We start from the raw sequence: 21,764 nt of genomic DNA, 5'->3' as shown, positions 1-21,764 counted from the left end.
CTGAGAGAGAACCCCATCTGAAGTCTTGGGGTCATACTCATTGGGGCTCTCTGGTCTCTCTCTGGTCAAAATATGCTGTAGAAATGCATACAGAAATACACAATTTAGGGGGAAATGCATTGAAAAGCTTACAAAAAATGTATTTTATGGAAAGAATACATGTAAAATACATACTTTGAGTGGAAATGCACACAATTTAAATGTGAATTCATTGTGCATGATATGTTTTGTGTGTGTGTGTGTGTGTGTGTGCAGAAAACAGATCAAAGGAGACCTATAACAGAACACATATAAAGTGACACAGAACAGAAATAACCTGAGCCATCCACCCTTTCTCCGGGAAGAACTCCCTCAGCAGAGAATTTGTGGATATAGAGCCCTTCGTGATGCTAGATTCAGTAGGATAAACATTTCATGGAGTACATTTCATTTCAGAAGCACTGGTTTCCAAAGCACCAAAAAGAAACTTCTCTGGTTTCTCTAAAGGACAAAACTAAACTGTCACAGTGCCTGTTTGTGGAATTATTCCTGAAACCATTTAGTTCTACTTTATGCACTAAGCCTCCAAACCACTGGAGTCCGTCACTAATCTGCATCTTTGCAAAAGGCCCAAGATGAGTCCAGCCAAAATCCTCAAGGATTTAAACACATCAATCCCAGCCAGTGGCACATTAGCACTCAATTTAGCACATAGGAGGATTCAGAGCCTGAATTCTCCATTTCCTTGGTTTAATTCTAACTTGCTTCGTATAAGCCATGAATGCAATTCATTAAAACGGGATACTAAATTATAAACTCAAGACCATTAGGTGGATGCACAGGGCTGTGTTGTGCTGAAGAGAGCCTTTGCAATGAATTCTTCCATTTATTTTCCCTGTACAGAAGATCCTGCCAAATTTCTCCAACTTGCTTGCCACATAAATTGCAACCTGGCATACAACAGCCCTTTCCCCACCCTACAATATCTTTTTTGAGGGGAGATAACCAGAACTGCACACAACAATTCCGAATGCAGTTGCACCATAATTTGTATAATGGCATTGTGATATCAGTAGTTTTACAATGGCAATTGTTCTACATTTTTCATTTGCAATTATCTGCAGTCTTTTGAAAGGGCCCAGCATGCTTTGGGTTCTGAATGATCGCAGAATGGCATGAAAAACAACACATGGCTGTCATTTCCACAAGGTCTCAATAAGGATCTCCAGACAGGGGCAAAAAATGCAGAGTCAATGTTGGGAAATGGATGCCTGCCGCTGATGTCCCAAACATTTGCGTCAACTTTGCTCCCATTTGTGCATCAATCTGTTTTGCAACTGTCAGCTAAGTTTTGTGTATGGAATTGGAATTGATTACACTATGAAATGGAAACAGTCTGAACATACATGCATACATACATACATACATACATGCAAATAAATGCCTTTGGATATTTCCAACCTTGTCTGACAATTGCAAATTGTAATTACATTCTCTTCTTGGAGCAAAGCCTATGTGTTGGCTATTTTTAAGGGAAGCCAATGTGGTAGGGTATTTTTGTTTGTTTCTTAATTTGTTTGTACTTCTTGAGATGGATGGAACAAATGATCACATACCCCTTAAAAAACCACCCATGCAGAACAAGAAGTAGCAGGACGGTTTTGTTTTGTTTTGTGGAAAGAACCCTGCCAGGGTTCTTCCCCTGTTCAGGGAAGTTTTTAACGTGTGATTTTACTGTATTTTTGGTTTTTATGGAAGCCGCCCAGAGTGGCTGGGGAGGCCCAGCCAGATGGGCGGGGTATAAATAATAAATTATTATTGTTATTGTTATTATTATTATTATTATTATTAATAATATTAATATTAATTTTTTCAGAGATAAAATTATATCTTACTTAGTATTAGTAGTTCTTTTTTAAAAAAATTAGCTTTCCTCCTCCTGTCCTTTGATGCAGCTTTACATATGTGTTGCTGCTCCATTGGTAAGCTGGAATTTTATGGGTTGCATCTCATGTTAGCCCAACTCAGAGTAGAGCCATTGAAAATAATGGGCATGGCTAATGGGTCTACTCTTGAGTATGATATATGTTTGATACAACCCTGTGACTTTTGTCCAGTGCAATGCTAAGCAATTTGTTCCATTGGATTTACCCTTGCATAATGGAACTCCACACCCAAAAGATCAGAGGTTTAAAGAGCAGCATAGGATGGTTGGCAAAAAGGCTTTCAAACAGCCCCATCCTGCACTCTGAAGCCCTGAGCCTTTAAAGTGTGCCATCCCCTGATGTCACTGTGATTGGCATTTGGGAACCCCACTGTTAAATCTGGCCCTCCAGAGGTGAGGAGATAAACATCGAGGCCACCATCTAGGAAAGGCTCCTCCACTCAAATTGCATAATATACAAATAACACATCACAGATTTAAGGCAGCTCAGATTCAGTAAAGCACAATATGGGCAATTATGTCTTCAATTCTGATTTAACTGCTTCCCCCGAGACTGAGAACTGCTTCCCCTGAGACTGAGAAAAAGCCCTGATAGCTTTAGGGCAAACTCTTAACACCTGAGAAACTTGCAAGTGAGATATGAAGTCAAAGGCAATAACCCTACTCATATTTTTATTCCCCAAAATTGCTTTTGTTCCATCCGAACATGGAAGTTCTATTTAGATACTATTGCCTACCGTGGCAGCTGGTGGGGCGGTGGGGCTGATGCTGGGCTGCTCTCCCAGTTTCCTAATGCCATGCATCACTTCTGCTTACCAGGAGAGAGGGGAGAAGGCAGAAAGGAGCTCAGCATGGTGCAAGCACAGCATTGGGGCCAATCCAATGCTCCAAAAGCTGCACACACACCATGCAAGCTCCACTGCTACCTTGCCCCTCTCTCTTTCCATAAGTGGTAGTGATGCATGGTGTTGGGAAGCCCCACCTTCACCAAACCACCCTGCCAGCAACTACTGATGGCCTCTCAGCTCACGATAGATCTACCCACTATCAATCTAGCCAGCCTCCTTTTAAGACAACCAATCATTTGAAAAGAGAGCAATAGATTATAGTCCAAATTCCTTGGGCTCATTTACTGAAAGTTTCTTGGTGTTTCTTACTTGTAGACGGGAGTTCCTCCTGCAGCAACCGCTTCCGCAGCAAACCTGCCTTGCAGAATTACATGAGCCTCCTGCTAATTCTCTCCAGTCCTTCTGAGCACTGTAGGAACCATTAACCCTACAGCCTTGCAGACAAATTATGCTGCTGTTGCTTCTTTTTCCCTAGCTATTCATTAAGCATCTTCTGTATGTTATCCTTCTCAGTTCCTTACCTCAGGGCATGTACAGCTAGTTTAAAAGGATGGTTGGAGGGGGGGGAGAAAAAGGAGGAGGAGACTTGGCTGGAGAAAACACACTGTGTCAATTAAAACAATATTTAAATAATTTTTCCAGGAAGGAATACACTTTGATAAGCAGATACATCCTTAGGGCCAAAGCAACTCTGAAGCCAACAAAACCATACCCACTTAACTGTCATTTAATCCCTTTTTTTCAGTGCATAAACTCTGCACCCTTTCCAATAGCTAACATGACTCTGTAAGTCCAAACCACATGGAAGTAAACCCTGGTTTGATTTTCTGAACTTCCATTACACCCCACTTTAAAACATTTCTGTTACTTCTGTGATACTCAGAGATTTTTTTCAAATTCTTCCGATCTTGGACGTTTAATTCTTTCCACAAATAAGTGAATGAAGAAACCTTGATTATTCCCTATCAGTGTTTCGGAAGTGTGTATCAGGTCCAGCTGTATTGGTAACTTAGAACAAAGGGTGAGCTTCTGTGTTGGGAATAAGTATTTCACTGGAGAAAATGAGGATGAACATTGAATATTACTCTTCTTATCCAGTATGGTTGTTCTGAAATCATTACACTGAGGGGTGAAAATCTTGACACCCCATTCCCCACACAGAGCTACAATCCACTACGTGATTTAACAGACAACCCCTCTTCACAGGGAACTCTGGGAATAGTAGCTCTAGGAGGGAAACAGGGAAACTTATTTTTGGGAAGCCATGACTATTTGAAGTGGTATCATTGTACTTTAAATATATTTTAAATGGTCAATGTCTTTCTGAATGCTCATTAAATCATAAGCAGAATAGAAGGCTGTAGCCAACAAAGTTCTACTCACCATAGATCCTTTGGAATTAATGAACTTAAGGTAGCCATGGCAATGAATATCAGTGGTTCTGCTCTGAGTAGAACTTGCATTGGCTACAACCCAGAGAAAATAGATGGGGGTATAATGTGAACTTCTTCTGATTTTTCTTTGTTCTCTTGCTAGGAGATGACCCATTCCTGGCCTCCACCACTTACTGCTATACACACACCTGGAAAGGCTGAACAGAATAAGTTTCCCATTTCAGGCAAGGCACAGGTAGGTTAAGAGTGGACTTTGAAATGCAGATTGGGCATCAAGACCATAGGTTGGTTCAGCTGAATTAGATTACTGTTTTGGCTACACTGGCATCAGTTCAGCCTTGAATGTATTCAACTTAATTATGCATATCAACAATGTTGTTGTGCGCCCCATAGAGACATTTTAGAAGGGCTGGCCAGCTACAGAAGAGGGGTGGGGGAAGTTTGAAGAATTGGAGGCCAGTTATCCTGGTGAAGTGTGTGACAGGCAATGTCCGGTCCCAGGAGGTGTTGTTGTTGTCTGGGAAGGTTGTTATGGGCACTGAATCATATCCCAGGGACAAGCCCGATAGATTGCCAGAAGTGGTACTTTATCAAATCCTGGAATAGCTCAGTCAGTAGAGCATGAGACTATTAATCTCAGGCTCATGGGTTCAATCCCATGTTGGGTAAATGCTTCCTAGATTGCAGGGTGTGGGATTAGATGACCCTTGTGGTCCCAACTCTACAGTTTTATGATTCTTTGATTCTATACCTGCCCAGAAGCTGCTTAACACTCTTATCTTGCTTCCTTGACCAAAGATGGCTCAAACTTCAAGTTGGTACTGTCTCTGCTCCATCACCTAGGACATTATTATTATTGTTATTTGTTATTTGCTTTATCTTGCCCAGGGCAACCAAAAGCAGCTTATAACCAACCAACCAACCAACCAGCCAACAAGAAACCCCACATAGATACATTAAAACAAAGGGGGAAAGGAAATACATCCTACCCACTTATGAAAGGTCATAGATAGTTAAAGGCCAAGGGCCTGGTTATGGAAGAAAGTTTTTGCCTGGCACCTAAAGATATATAATGATGGTGCCAGGCAAGCCTACCTGGGGAGAACATTCCACAACCAGGGAGCTGAACTGAAGAAAATCCCCATCGTTGTATTGCCACACTCTGGGCCTTCCATGGAGGAGGCTTACAAAGATGGACCTCTGATGGTGATATCAGAGCCTTGGTTGGTTCATATGTCAACGCTGGCAGAAACAAGTGGCTCAGGCATAGCCCTGTAGGAAGATTGCCTGTTCACTTGCCCAGTCCAAAAAAAAACCTTAATTTATCATGATCGAACTCATAGGCATAGATGCACATAGCTACCTGATGGTAATAGAGGTGTCCTAGTAACTCTCAGCACCCTCATGAAACTACAGTTCCATTGATTCTTAGGGGAAGCCATGCTATAACTTTAAACACATAGTGCAGAAAGGGCCCTAATTGGCTACAATTCAATAGTTTTCTCTGAGTGTACAAATGAACAAATGTTTCTCTCTGGTGCCATTGTTGTTGCAAGAACCACATACTGTAAGGGGCTTCCTTTGTTTATTAAGGTCACTTTGGTGCCTTAGTCTAAGGAGAAAATACAGGTTTTCCTTCATAAGTTCTTAACTAATGTTGACATTTTGTGTGCTTTTGTTGTAGGATCCACAGCATCTGACCTCAGGATGTGGAGTTCAAAGTAGGTCTTCCCTGATATTATTTGAAACTATCAGTTATCATTTTCTGCCCACTATACAGTATCATTAAGACAACAGGTTTAAAATTAATCAGTGCGCTGCTGAAATAGATGTTGTTTATTCACACTGTTGTGTTAATGTGTTGTGGACCAGTTTTGATGTCACTTAAACCTTTCTTGAGAGTGCTGTTAAATTCAGTGCAATTATATGGATGTGATTTCTTTCTTTTCAGAATGGGGAGAGCCGGCTGGCAAAGTTGCAACCAAATCAGTGCCACAGAAATCGTAAGTAATTTCCCTCTCCTTCCTCCTTGAAAAGTTTTCAATATGCCTGAGTGATGGTGCTGTGTTTTCCTGCCGTGATGTAGTGCAATGCAGCCTTTCCCAACATGGTGCCCTCCACATAGTGCTGGGCTATAACTCTCATAATCCCTGACCAGTTTGTCATGCTACTTGAAGCTGACGGGGTTGTAGTCCAGCAATATCTAGGCTGCGTTCAAGATCATTCATAAACTATGGTCAGAATCCAGACTTAATAATGCTTAGTGTAGGTCCATGAAATTGTTGGGCATGTTAATGGGTCTAGTCCAAGCATGACCATATCTGAGTCTACCCCAATGTGCAGGGGAACACTAGCACGCTATAGGAAATTAATTATTTTTAAAGAAGAAGAAGTGCTCATCTATGGGAGAAGCCTGCAGTTTCCCTATGCATGATTATCCTCTAGCTTTCCCTCCTTCTGGTTAGCCTCTGTGGAAAGGAAAGAAAGGTGTTTCCGTCTCATTTCTGCACTGGGTGAGTTTGGAGCATCCAATCATTCCCAATGGAGAGAAAAGCCTTTGAAAGAGGCTGCCCTCCAATCAAAAGGCATGCCTGGAACAGTGACTCATAGAAAACCCCAGAAAATGGATTTCTGCGGCAGAGGGTAAATCTTACCCTTACAGAATCAAAACGTTCTTCACTGAAAGCATGAGAGGGAAGGGTATGCATAAATGCTTGTGGGAAGGCAAGATATATATGTATAATTTGTGTTGTATATGTGTGTATTCTAATGCTTTGTGTATGTAAGGCACTTTATCCACAAAGTTTCATTCCACATTTGTTGTTCCACTGTCTATATTAGTTCTGAGAACTGTTACTAATACTTCATCTCAAATACACCCAGAACACACCATAGTTTGTGTGAAAGTTCAGCAGAGTATATGTATGTTGACCTCTTTCACCCAATAACTAAGCAGGAAGTGTTGGTTTTCTTCCTTCTAGTTTCTCTGTCTGCCCCCACCACATTTTAAGAAGTGGTTGGAGAGGTATTATTGAAGTGTAAGAACAATATACCAGTGCTGTCTATGTGGAGGGGGCTTTATTGCTTACCAGATTCATGTAATCTAGGAGCAAAGGCCAGCTCAAGCTGGGAAGGTTCAATAGCTGGTGAAGGGATCTACTGGCAGGACCTGCTGGCAACCACTGGGAAGGGTTTGAAGGAAGTAGTGAATTTCCATCCTTACCAGAATCCGAGGGGAGACAGAGGTGCAGAAAAGGAACCTTAGTTCACACAATGCAAGTGCATGTTTGCTAACTGACAAGCCACCATCTTCCCATGTGTGCAGGCATCCAATGACAGCTAGACACTTAGGGAACAGTGTAACTGCCGTATCTCCAGTGCAAGTCACCTTCTGAGCTGCTCCTTCAGGAGGCAGTGATAGCCACAAACTTGACACATAATGCATCTCAATACTGTGAGAGCAGGACGCTGGACTAGATGGGCCACTGGCCTAATCCAGCAAGCTCGTCCTGTGATCTTAATCTACAAACCTTTTCAAGCCAGAATGGCTGCATAAATACATGCAAAGGTACAAAAGTCCTGCTGAGAGGAGCAGTGTAGTGCCAGAGAACATTGGCCATGGCAGGATGTGGAGGCTTAGCTAACCCTGAATAGCTCAGTGGGCAGAGCATGAGACTCTTAATCACAGAGTTGTGAGTTCTAGCCCCACGTTGGGCTAAATATTCCTGCATTTCAAGGGGTTGGATTGGTTGACCCTCATGGTCTCTTACAATTCTATTAATATTAGCTAAGAGGCCAGGTTCCCTTGGCAAGCAGAAGGGATGAAGCAGATCCTCCTCTTCATTTCGAAGGCTTTCGAAGCATTCTGCCAGCTGGGATTGCCTAGGGGGCCAGCATTTTGCCTCCCTCCCTCCGGCAGTTGTCTGTTAGTTTCTATTTAGTGAGAAAAAACATAAACCTCATTGTACTTGAGAATTCTCCAGCTTGTCAGCAAGGGAAAGCAGAAGCCTGGACTTGCAACGTCAATCATTTCTAGCTTCTGGCAATGGGATGTTTAGGGACTCTGAGCATTGAGCATATATGCTCAGGCCATCTTTGTTAATACCTTTTGATAGGGAAGTAGCAAAACCACTCTTGTCATTTTATTTTTAGCTGTTTTGCAAAACAGTGTTGACTTTCTGGTGGGGGAGGGAATTGTGTGTGTCACAGGTGGGAATGCTAGGAAGTTGCTAAGCCAGCGGCGAACCACAAGGTGCTCTCTACTCCCTGCTTTTTTCTGCAAAATGGTGTTAGCACATCAGCAGAATGTCGTTGTGTTGTTGAGAACACAATATGGCTGCATACCTATGGCATTTTTAATCTAGAATCAACAAAAGCTGAGTCTTTGTTCTTCTTTTTTCTATGTAGTCCCCACAAAAATGGGGAATACTGCATGTTTTTATGCCCCCAATAAGTTCTTATTAAGAAACTGGATTAATTCAGAAAACATAATCTGGTTGCAGCCTGATTCTGTGTTACCCTGCAGTGTGTCCATTTGAAAAACAGGTTTAGGTGTTCCCAGCTATATCATAATGTACAAAGGTAAAGGACCCCTGACAATTAAGTCCTGTTGCAAGCGACTCTGGGGTTGCAGCATTCATCTCACTTTACTGGCCGAGGGAGCCAACATATGTCCACAGACAGCTTCCGGGTCATGTGGCCAGCATGACTAAGCCGCTTCTGGCGAACCACAGCAGTGCACGGAAACGCTGTTCACCTCCCGCTGGAGCGGTACCTATTTATCTACTTGCACTTTGACGTGCTTTCAAACTGCTAGGTTGGCAGGAGCAGAGACTGAACAACGGGAGCTCCCCCCCTTGCAGGGACTCGAACCACCGACCTTCTGATCAGCAAACCCTAGGCTCTGTGGTTTAGACCACAGCGCCACCCGTTGTGCATAATGTAGGTGGGCGTATTCCAATATTTCAATCACTACTTCCTTCTTCCTTCACCTGGGGCATGTGCAGGGAGAAAAAGGCATGGATAACCTAATCAAGGGGGGGGGGGGGTTTCAAGTAACCACACCTAACCTTGTGTAGATTGAAAGCAGTATGGTGAGGATGATCATAGACAAGTCCAGTTTGAGAAAAAAAACTGTGTTTTTGTGCTTCAGGCAGGTTAGCATGTATGGAGCCTATTTCAAGGTTACATCAGTGTGCCATTTCTACAATAAAATAGTTGACATCTTCGCTTTTTTAAAAAAATGGTTTTGCTCCTTTAAACAGATAGGCTGGAATTGTGCGCTGGGGAAAAAAAATATTTTAGTTGAGTTTATCACAAAAAGTGTTTCCGTAGTTTATAACAAGCAGTAGTAGATATGTCAATCATGGTGTATATGGTTATATGCCTGCTTTCAGGATGAGGAGGAGAGTGCATTTCTAGGCTCAGTGGTATATAGTGCATTTAATGGGACCAAAGCTCTCTCTACAGGAAGCCAAATATAAAACCAGAGACACGGAGAGTACGTTTTATGAACCAGCCTCTCTTATTGTTTTGCTGCTTGATCTAAGGTTCCAACGCTATCAATCAGAATCCTGTGAGGAATGATCTGCCATTCTCAGGGAAGGTGATGGTTTTTACACATGACAGATCAAAGCTGAAATAAAAAAAGTTACTTTTATTTTTACTTTCCAAAGGAAGATCTGCAAAACCTTTGCTGTTGCTTCCTGCCCCTGGGTCCTATGGATATATAGTTGAGCCAGTTTTGAAGAAGCAGGGAGGGGTATTTATAGAAGATGTGATGAATCTTTGAATCTCCAGATTTTTCTGAACTTCAGCTGCCATCATCCCTGGTCTTTGGTTACGTTTTCTAGGGCTGATGGGAGTTGTAGTTCAGTAATAGCTGAAGGACCAAAGTTTCCCAATACCTGGTTTACGATGTTTTATGGAGGCCATCTTAGGTGACCAGAACACCCCCCCCATTTTGTGTCTGTTTCACATATGTGACCCCATTTGATCACATTTCAGCTTTAATCTGGAGGGGGGGTGCTTGTGTGCGCGCACACACACACACACAAACAAACACATTTAAATGTATATTTTATTTCAATGTTGCATTTATCCTAAAATGTGGAACTTCCTATGTATTTGGTGACTCTTACTACCTGGAGCAGAGTATTGGTTTGGAAAACCTGTGGCCCTTCAGATATTGTTGGACTCAAAGTCCCATCAGCCCCAGCCAGCATGGCCAGTGTCCAGGGATGATAGGAGATGCAGCTACATTTCGAGGGCCATAGGTCCCTCAATCCTAATGCAGGGAATAGGTACCAAGATATTGTACCAAAGCTTTCAAAGAAAGAGGAGGGGTGTGTCAGGAGTTTTAGAGAATGAAAAGAAGTGGCATCATGGATTCATTTGGGGAGGGGCAGTTCTAAATATACATAAAAGACAAGGAAAGCCTGCTAGACCAAGCCAGTGGCCCATGTAGTCCAGCATTCTGCTCTGACAGAAGCCAGCCAGATGTCTATGGGAAGCTCGCAAGCAGGACTTGAGTGGAAGAGCACTGTCCTTTCCTGCAGTTTCCAGGAACTGGTGAAATGGTGGTTTGAAAGGAATTGGCCAGGTTGTTTGAAATAAGAGATGGATTTGGTGTGCATCCTCAAACATTGCCTTTCCAAGTCTTTAATCATTCTCAGTAGCTTCCCTAGCCCATGAGCCAGGACCTTTTAACAGTGTGTTAATAGAGTGAGCTCAAAATGTTATTTGATGACAAGGATCCCTTTTATGACTCTTCACTTCCTCGTTTTACTTCTGACTGGCTTTTAAGGGAAGTCCTCAAGAATGCTCAATAATATGACAAACAGAACATGATGTCCTTCATTTAAAATGGGCCCTGGATGGATTCCAAGTGGATCCAGGCCAACAGCTCACAACCAGAAAAGCACTAGTGATTTTGAGGACAGCACAGCCTCAGTAACAATTTCAAGATACATATTTAAGGCATTCATGTGTCCTTACAATCCTGGGTGTGTTAAAGGAAAAACCAACCACCAGATTGCAAGCAGATGGTTCTCTCTGGGTTCACCGGTTCCTTTTTAAAACAGGCTCACACATTATACTTTAATGGCATGACAACATCCCATGATTCATCTACATGTCCAAAGATCAGCAGAAGTGTATTATGAGACTGGCAGTTCCACAGAATCAAGGCAGAAGCCCAAGTAAAAGAAGAAAGTGCTCCTAAGTTACAAAATAATATTGAGCAAAGGCTTTAGATGGGTACAAAATCATGGCAATCTTCGACCGTGGCAAATGCATATCATTATGTGGTTGAGTACAAGTTGGTGATGACAGTAATGAATAGGTGCAGACAACATTGTAGCTCAATACAAACAGGAAAAGAAAATAAATTTGCAAGCAAATGTCATATTAATGTTTATATACTCTTGAGCCCCATGTCTGCAAAGATTTGTTTTTAAAGCCCTCTTAGGATTATAAATGAATATGTCAAGATAGCCATGGTTTATCATGACATGAATGAGCCACAGTGAGCTTTGGGCCAGCATTCTCCCCCTTTCCCCTTCTCTTCCAGCAAAGTTGCAAGGAGGAGATTGAAACCCTTTGCTTCCATTTTTAATTAACTGCAGCTTGTCTTTTCATACGTATCCAACAACTATGGTTAATCTTAACAATAGTTTGTTTGAAGCCAGCCAGTTTCAAACCATGGGATATGAATCAGATGGCTTTTTTCAATAATCTGGAGTTAAGATTAACCACAGTTTACGGTAACATGCTAAAATGTGTTAAACAAAAAATGGAAGTGACTAGCTACCTACTGTTAATTCTGGACAACCTGTTAAAATGGATAGCACTTAATTGCTTTAGTGAACTCCTAAACTATTGTACAAACTTGCTTAAAGTTTGGCAGTTTCATTTGCCTTGTATAGTGGTACCTCAGGTTACAGACGCTTCAGGTTACAGACTCCGCTAACCCAGAAATAGTACCTTGGGTTAAGAACTTTGCTTCAGGATGAGAACATAAATCGTGCTCTGGCAGCACGGTAGCAGCAGGAGGCCCTCTTAGCTAAAGTGGTACCTCAGGTTAAGAACAGTTTCCGGTTAAGAACAGACCTCCATAACGAATTAAGTTCTTAACCCGAGGTACCACTGTATGTGCATGGAATGTTTCTTGGGGGGGATTATATGGCGATTGGTATAAGCATTTTCAGAAACTGAAAAACAAAGTTTTTTAAAAATGTAAGTGGAAGTTTTCATTCTTTTCTACATGGCCACAGTGGGGGAGAAGAGGAGCATTGAGAGTGTGCATGCCTGAGATTCCCTGTGGGTTGTTCTCATCATGGTAAACCATGGGTTATTGTGAGGTCAGAACCAGTTAAAACTATATATTGAAATGTGTAAAGGTCATTTGCATACTGAATCTTAGCAGCGTCTTAGTCTCATCTTACATCAACAGATTTATGTCTTGAACAAAACTCAGCTGCGTCAACACTTTAACAAACCCCAATCAAAACAGTGTCTTTAAAGAGCTCAAAACAATGAAAAATAAGCAAGGGGCCATTACTGAGCTAGAAGTTATATTATTACAAGATTGGCGCTTTCAGTGATAATTGCCACTAGATTCCTAACCCCAAAGACTATGAGTATACTTCTTGGAAGTCTGTTTGAAAAAGGAAACACACTTCATGATATCTAGCTACTCTTGAAGAGTGTTTCATCTTATCTTTTTGGAACTTCTCTGCCACATCAAAAGGAGCCACCTGGGAGCACAGAAAACAAAACACACACAAAAACTGGCAATGTCTTCATGCTATGAATTAAAGGTAATTCATTCTTTGAAATGAACCAGCAGGAACCCCTTATGAAGAGCAATCAGGCATCAAGAGGGTTTTCACAGCAAGCTTTTCATATTGGGTAATGTGACAACAGTCAATATTGCTCTTCAGAACATTCAAATCAAAATGCAGTTGTGTTCTCTCGAAGTTGACAAGGAACATTAAACAACGCAATCTTGTCAGTGGTGGCATTTGAATTCCTCTCCAACTCCCCCAAGTTTTGAACTTTTTGCAGTCATAAAGAGGCATGAGCATGCCTATATTTTCTAATTGTTATTTTTATTGGAAACATGTTACTTTTTAATTTTCTAGTATTAGGAAATAGATGGGGAGGGGCCACAGTTAAGTGTTAGGTCATGTGGTTTACCTGCAGATGGCCACATGGTCAACCCAAGACATTTTCACTTAAGCTAGCAGTAGATGAAAATATGCAAAGCCTGCTGGATCAGGCCAGTGGCCGCTTCCTGTTCTCACAGCGGCCAAACCAGGTGCCTATGGGAAGTTTGCAACCAGAACCTGAGTGCAACATGCAACTTGTGAATCCCAGCAGCTGATGTTCAGAGTCATAATGGCTCCAACAGTGGAGCATTCAGAAATTGTTCCAGGAACATAAGCCCTGTTGAATCAGAGATACCCAAGGGAGGTCCACAAGCTGGACTTGAGGGCAACAGCAGTCTCCCCTTCTGTGATGCCCAGCAACTGGTATTAAGTGACATACAGACTCCAGCCATGGAGACGGAACATAGACATAACAGCTAGTACGTACTGATAGCCTTATCCTCCATGAAATTGACTAAACCTCTTTTAAAACCATCCATACTGGTGACCATCACTGCCTCCATAGTTTCATAGTTTATCTATGTGCTGTGTGAAGAAGTAGTTTCTTTTATCTATTCTGAATCTTCCAACATTCATCACCTCCCTGCCTAAGAACTTGGAGAATCACTGTCAGAGAAAGTCATACTGAGCTAGATGGATAAACAGTCTTGCATGCGCTTGATGTGCAACTATAGTTTTGGATCCATTATACTAGGTTCTGCGCATTGTCTCATCATGAGCACAGTTCAAAGGCTGGTTCACACATACATATGCATCAATTGGTTTTGTGACATTTGATGACAGGCAGTTGAATGTATTGATTTAATTTTGTTTCCAATTCGTATACCGCCTTATACATTGCTGTACACAAGGCAGTCATAGATTTAGCAAATATACAATAAAGGTCACACATTCTATGACAATCCAGTCCAGTACAAATAAGTGATAATGAAAAATTGGGCTATAAAAATATATGACTTAAATAAGGTAACATTCAACCATCCATTTGAAAAATAAAAATTGCATGATAAAATTAACTCTCAGAATATCAGCAAGTAGTAATTAAACAGAAAATCACTCCCAGCAATTACAACAAATCATTGCTTGTCTATTATTAATTTTTAAAAAAACAGCAAAGGCACAATAGATAAAATACCATGAAAGATCAACTGAGCAGCAAAGTCACAATGCCTATAAAAAACAGGATGGACAAACGTAGCTGGTCTCCTGCTCCAGGTCTAATAACTAATCCACAGGTACTTTGCGAAGAAGAAGGAAAGGTCAGTCTCAGTACTGAAACAGCTGTGCTGAAAACCTCGAAATGAAAAGGCTCAGTATAAGGTGGGGCAGGGTTCATAAATGCTGACAAAACATTGATGGACATAAATTGATGGGCTGTAATGAACACATTGCATTTGTGGTAGTGCATCTATGGGCCAAACCAGGTGATACGTTTTGTGATTTGGGAGCAGGGAGACGGTAAAAGGTCCTGAAAGTGTTAGCTGATACAGTGGGGAAAGTAGGTGATCTAACTGGAAGCTTTTCCTTATCAATTGGGGGAAGGGCAGTAAATTCAGTGGCAGAGCAATTGCTTTTCATGCAGGAAGTCCCAGGTTCAAGCCTCAGCATCTTCCTGTAGGGCTGTGATTGACTCTAGAGAGCTGCCACTAATCAGTGCAGGCAATTCTGAGCTGGATGGGCAAGCGTCTGGACTCAGTATAAGTCAGTTTTCTGTGTTCCAGTTTCCTCCATTCTTCCTCAGTGATGCTGTCATATAAGCACATCTGATTAGTTATGCAGCACCTTGATACCATCAGATTCATTCTGTGATCCCTGATTGGCTGGAATCTTATACTGATTGACAGAGAGAAAAGGGGGCAGGGTGACAATACAGCAGAAGTATGTATTGTGAAATGTGGGGGGGGGGAGGTGAACATTCAGAGATGTAGAAGGAATGGGACGGGTTGTCTCTTTTGAAAGCATACCTATCGCACAGAAAATATTCACAGGCGAGCGTTCAGTGCAGCGTTAATAATAGACAATTCAGATTATATTTAATGCAGACAAATAATTAAGATTGGTGTGCCCCTGCAGATGAGGCTATTCTTCAAAATAATTTACAAATGAATCTTTTAATTTGTTTTCATTATTCAAATGACTCACATGCATCTTAACCTCCCCGTCAGAATAAAATATTTGCTAGCCCGGTCTAATAAGCAGCCTACTCTTGACATGTTTATAAATTACTTTAAAAGATTCTGTGACAATGGGAATTTAATTTGGTTATATTTTAATGACCCGGTGCTGAATAATTTGCATGCGCATCTCAGGCCTAATTGGTACTTTAAAGGAGGCAGGAACAAGCTGCCCAACCATAAGAAAAAAATGTAAGCGTGAGGCCTTTGATGTACTATTGAAAAATAATTTCACGAATTGGTTCAGCCATTAGCTCTCCATTTTGAATGTCACACATGGCTACGTAGTGCTTTTGGTACCCAGTTGCCTAAGAAGGTAAAATATAGTGAGGTGCTATTTTCCCCCCATTTCTTCCTTACTTCTCTAAAGAAGGCAGGGCTCCTCCAGACAACCTGTTTTTATTGAGCATTCATCCTGATCTATTTGCACAAAGTTTATGTGGAGGTTAGATTATCTTTATTGAGCATTCATTCTGATTTGTTTGTAGGGCGGTTATACAACAATGAACACCCAACCTGATTTACTAGTGGGTTTTTCTACATCTTCCTGTTAATCATCTGTTCATCCTATACTTTGCAGTTACTTGCACATCACTTTCCTGATTTGAAAATGAGCTCTTTTTAAATATAAAGTAGATTTGTTGTGCTAGGATGACAGAGTGCATTAATCCACATTAACTGTGCAAATCTAAATTTGCAGCATATGCTTGCATTCCTCCAACAAGATAATGACAGTCTAGGAGTACCCCTATTGAACTCAGAACTTCAGGGTTTGGGAAGACAGGTTTAAAAACAGCAGAGCTGATCCCATTGTGTTACAATTTCAGGAGAGACAGCCATTTGATTCTTGTGAGACTGAGTTGATGTAGCAGTTGGGAGAGTGTGGCATTGGTTAGAGGAAAGGTGCCTATAGCATGTTGAGGGATGGCAATGGAGCTCCTCTGATGTGACCTCATATCACCAGTGTCAACCCTAGATACTTCTTGCTCATATTCTGCCACTTTGATCTCACACACTGAAACAGAGAGATGAAAAGGAAGAGAGTGCTACTTAAGTGTCCCTAAATTAAAGACCAAAGGCACATAATGCTGCAAACTTGCCAAAGCTAAGCAGATCTGAATCTGGTCAGTTATTGCATGAGAAACCACTTGATACTAGGAATGGAAAGGTCTGTCCAGTTTTTTTTTATTTTCAAATCTTAAATTTAGTTCCCCACATTTTGCAGCAATTTGTTAATTAGTTAAAAAAAAATCCTCATGAAAATTCATCAGCATTTTATTGCAAATTTCTCCCATTAATCTCATTTGTATGGCATGTGCTTCTCAGTAACGTACACATCTTTGTGGTCAATTTTCCCCAATATAATGCATTTTGTATCTTATTTTGACTAAGATCATCTTCATATTTGTGCGCATTTTACCTTGCTATATGCATTTTTGTAAACATTGGTTAGAGAACTGCATCACAAATTTAAAAAAGATAGCTGTGTTTTAGTTTGCACATTGTCTCAGAAATCATGGATTTTTGCTCCATCCCTGCTTGGTATTTCAAGTAGTTTGTCACCTTGAATTTCAGTGAAGAAAGCAGCAATGTAAAATGTAACACGTGGGCCCTGCAACAACAAAATATTGCAGCGTGGAGTGCTTCTGTTCAGTTTTCTAGTCAATAGAGAGAACATGTAACAGGAATCCCATTTAGCAATGGTAAAACTAATATTGATGCTACCATGTACAGAATAGCGGAATAATGCAGTTTAACTACATACAATGCAGGCCAAGGCCACAAAATGAATACAAGCTAGGGCCACAATGTAAGCATTCATACAGTTTGTACAGTTGCAGCTCATTTCGTTCTTCTTCAAAACACCAGTTGAAGAATATGGATGGCTGGCAATGATTAATCTCTTATTGCATCGGTTATCTTTTATACATCTTCCTTCATTTTAGGAAAAGATCGTTCCTGATAATCCTAAAAGCATACTTTTGGGGAGGAGGATTAATAAATAATCAAATTGCTACCTTTTATTCATTCAGAGGCCTTTGGTGGAATTATTTGTAGTTTATTGTTGGCATTCATCTGTCTTGGGCCACAATGGAAGAGTGTGTCTTCAGAGGTAAAGTCTAACCCCTGGAGAGATATAGTGCCTGTGGATATAGGGGACAACTCTACCTTCTGTGTTGTTTTTGCTGAGTTTGCAACACTAAAATAACTTCCCTAGGGTGCAAGCCTGGGCAGAGAGTACGGAGGTCCTGGGCTACCCAGATGGCAAGTGCCCCCTATTGGCCACACTGCTGTCACCCAAATAAAAGCAGAGAAATAAATTTGCAAAAGCTTGGCTACAGGAGTTGCCAGAGGGAGGCATAGAAGGCGCCATCCAACTGCCTTACAGACTTCACTCCAGATTTGTGTAGGGTGTTAGTCCTTGGCCTTTTCTTAGTTTATTGTACTCATCTGCTATTTTGTACATGTTTGCATCAATATTACTTTAATTTTTGCTAAAATGGGAGATCCCTATTCTACTCACAGAGCTGCAATTCCCAGAGTGCTTTAAGAATCAATCCCTCTTTTCCTCTTGAATAGTGGCAAATAGGAGTCTTCTACCAATTCTCAGCACCCTTAGCAAACTATAGTTCCTGGGATTTTGTTTAGGGAGAGCCATGACACTGTATTAATGTATAGTGCAGGTGGACTCTTAAGATAAGTTCTCCACATTTTCACACCAATTAATAAGCCGGAATAGCTCAGTCAGTAGAGCATGTGACTTTTAATCTTAGGGTTCTGAGTTTGAGCCCCACATTGGGCAAAAGATTCCTGCATTCCAGGGGGTTGGACTAGGTAACCCTTGTGATCTCCTCCAATGCTACAATTCTATTATTATTATTATTATTATTATTATTATTATTATTATTATTATTATTTTAAAAACCCTCATGAAATTTTATTAATATTTTTGTGCAAATTTCACTTCATATATATGTTTGTATGCCAATTTTGCCTAATATACATAATTTTTTTCAATGCAGTTTTATGCTATTTCCACTGGTATGTGCATTTTCATGGACACTTTACCCCAGTATGTAAATTTTTGTACATATGACTTGACCAATGAACTGCATTGCAAAATTCAGAGCAGTGGGGCTTTCAAAGGATGGCCTCAGCTTATGTATTGTTTTGGAAAGTGAAAATTAGGGAGGTTCACCTTCCAATGAGAAGTAGATAAAAAATTCTCCCCCATCTTCCTCCAGTGTATACAAACATTGCTGCTGCCATGTGGTAGCATGATGCAAACATGCAGGTTGATGAAAAGCAACAACAGGCTTAAGTTTTTGTTATCCAAAATCTTAAACCACTTGCAGCCTAAGATCTGCATATGAAATGCAGACCCTCCAGACTCTCTCTCCCCCCCCCCCCCGTCATTGCTCTCACCATGAGTAAAGTAACTCACCCGCAATCTAGGAAGGGAGGGGTGGGGAGTTTATTAATAATCTTTAAAAGTTAACTGGATAGGATAATACAGTTATCACTTACACTGCTAAACTAATAGAATAAAATTTGAGAAAACAATTAGATTTTACAGAGTTATTTCTCCAGAGCTAGAAATCAAAGTAATTTCAAAAGGCATCACTGTCCTTAACTCCGTTTAAGAGAAACATCTCTCCACGTTTGATTTCAGCTTTGATTTCAATAGTACCAGACAAATTTCTACGTATCCTTCATTTTAGAATCTTGGGGTGTCCCCCATGGATTCCTTTAAGGTTAGAAGTTGTATAGGCTGTTGCAGGGTGTATGTGTGTCTTTATTCTAATATTGAAGAGGAACTGAAGCTGTTGACCTGTCTTGACCTTTAGTGCTAGATTAAAATTCAAAGAAGCTGCCATGGCAACTGTGCCTTGAAAATTAGATCCTGACAGATATGCCTAAAAGAAACTTAAAACTGCAAGTGTTGCTTTGAACTCTGGAGAAAGATTGCTTACAATTGTCAAAGACTGCTCCTTAATTGAAATAATCTGCTTTCCCCCTTTACTTGTATATACATAAAAAAGAAAGGACAAATGGAAGGGGGAAAAGAAATGGAAGAATGAAAGATTTTATCTTTTGAAGAAATTTATTTGTTAAGGCTCCCCACCTGTGCTATACTTTTAAAGGAAAATCATACTGCTTTAAACTGTATATAAAAAATCCTGGGAACTGTAGTTTTTTAAGAGTGCTGAGAGTCGTTAGGCAGGGAGGAAATTTGCCACTGATATTAGAAGGAAATCTCAAGTTGTATGAAACTTCTAGTCAATAATTCCTAATTTCATTGGTAATTGGACCAATGCAGTTATTGTCATGTTTCATGTAAACAGTAGTTTCAGTTGGGTGGTGCTTAACCCTTTCCCCTTCTGACATGTTCCCTGGTGAAAATGCTCCCTCTGGGTCCAGGGTGGAGCTACCATGGCCAGCATTGGAGTCTTACTTCTCTAAGCAAATAGGAATTTAAAGGGATGACATGTGGGATCTCTGCAGAGGGAAAAGTTAATCTCCCCCATCCCACCTCCTAGTGCTGCTTCCTCCCCTCACTCCCGGCTGTTGTTTGTTTACATTTTTACAAAACCTTCACACTGATGGCATTGACATCACGTGGATATTGTGGTACTCACAGCTTGGTCCCCCCGTACCTGTGTGGTGATGAAAGGAGAAAGTTGTGACATATACACAAGCCTTCAGAAACCACCAGCTTATCTGGGGGTTGACAGACTTCTATAAAATGTGAGCTGTTGACATTATGATGTCATCAGCTGGAGGAGGGGCTATCTGTGTAATTTAAAGAGGCAGTCTGTAAATTGCCGAAGGGAGGAAGCATCCTAAAAGTAAGTAATTCTAAAGAAAAATGGTTATTTGATTGCTTCCATATTTGTGGGTGGTTGTGGGTGGGTGTAAACACATAGACATTCCTTATTAGAGATACTTATGTCAGATTAGAATGTGTTCTGGGTACATTCAAAGATCACCATTGTAGCCTTTGATGTTTTGGGTCCTATGTCAGGTGCTCCCATCTTAATAGCCCATCATGGCCAAAAGTGCCCTTTGAAGCCCACCACCATCCATGCATAAGGTCAGTCTCCAAGGCATAGGAAGGGAGGTGCAGTCAGCAACTGCTCCACGGACCCTTGGCTAAAGTGAGTGACCTTCATCCACAATCAGTAAACAAAACTGGAGTTGTCTCGTTTTTCTTTGCCTTTTGGCAAAATTTGGGATTAGTACTGCAATCTGGCACAGCTGTTTCCAAGAGCGCACATTCTGTGTTCTGTGGGCAGTTCTGGCCAATTAATCTCTTTTTCTGTTTAATTATTTTTATGTATTACATTTATATCCTACCTTTCCTCCAAGGAGCTGAAGATGGTATGCATGGTTCTCCTCCTTCCCCATGCCCAAAGTGAGTGACTGGTCACCCAATGAGCCTCATGGTTGAGTGGGGATTTGAATTCAGGTCTTGCAAATCTTAGTGCAACACTCTAACCACTACACCACAGTGGCTCTCAGTTTTTGACAAAGCCAATGGTACCCTCTCCTGCAAGCAGTAGTACATGAAGTGAAAGCACACTTCCAAGTTTTAATAAGAAATAAAACTGGTTAATTGCATTTCTTGGAATGTGACCATTTCGCTCACCTGGCCTTTAATTCTGCAATCATTGCCTACCGACCACAGGAATAGGGGCCAGTGGGGAGAGGGTTCTGTGCCAAGAACAAAGCTAAATAACAACAAGAAGAGTAGTGAACTCTCCAAAGGCACACTACAGTGGCATGTGCCGTTTATCAAAATATATAAGCATATAGCAGTAACAGGGACTTTGTAAACACATTATAGGAAACTATGAAAGATAAACCACTAAGGTGCCATTTTCCAAACTCCATAAGCACCAAGTTAACAGACTAGCATCATAAAGGAGATCTGTGTCGTTAAAAATATTTGTTTTCGTCAGATCTTATTGTGCTTTGGGCCCAGTGGACTAATCCCTTTTTATCCTTGGGAAATGGTGCCATTTAACGAATCCACAGCTAACTGGAATAGGCCTGGAAAAACTGAGATGGCGCAGGCTAAGCTTATGTGCAATGCGAACTTGTTAGAGATTGTCACAAGCCTGATAAGCTGGTTGTGTACTCTGTGTTGAATTAACAACAACAACAAAATAGTATTGTAAAAGTGACTTCTGTTGGGGTTTTATAGAGTCTGGATGCAAAGGGTTTGGTTTTTAGGAGCCCTCCAAACTGGG

General features: G+C 41.0%; 1 protein-coding gene and 1 long non-coding RNA gene across 8 annotated transcripts in view; one reads left to right on the top strand and one right to left on the bottom strand.

Annotated features, from left to right (window-relative positions):
• AFF2 (ALF transcription elongation factor 2) overlaps window positions 1–21,764 on the top strand; it is a 408,154-nt gene that overhangs the window by 236,299 nt on the left and 150,091 nt on the right. For all 7 annotated transcript variants that reach the window (XM_081897542.1, XM_081897541.1, XM_081897540.1 and 4 more), the window contains 3 exons: window positions 4,309–4,401; window positions 5,851–5,887; window positions 6,118–6,169. In XM_081897542.1, coding sequence (XP_081753668.1) covers window positions 4,309–4,401; window positions 5,851–5,887; window positions 6,118–6,169 — 182 coding nt within the window. The remainder of the gene's footprint in view (window positions 1–4,308; window positions 4,402–5,850; window positions 5,888–6,117; window positions 6,170–21,764) is intronic.
• Window positions 28–20,312, bottom strand: LOC309362178. The gene is made up of 3 exons (XR_014164844.1): window positions 20,151–20,312; window positions 17,529–17,654; window positions 28–75 (listed from the first exon to the last, which is right to left on the bottom strand). It is a non-coding gene; the product is annotated as an uncharacterized lncRNA (long non-coding RNA).

The sequence above is a fragment of the Podarcis melisellensis genome (genome assembly GCF_964234715.1).
Source record: "Podarcis melisellensis genome assembly, chromosome: Z".
In the NCBI taxonomy this organism is placed as follows: domain Eukaryota; kingdom Metazoa; phylum Chordata; class Lepidosauria; order Squamata; family Lacertidae; genus Podarcis; species Podarcis melisellensis.
This window is presented reverse-complemented; position numbering and strand designations above follow the sequence as displayed.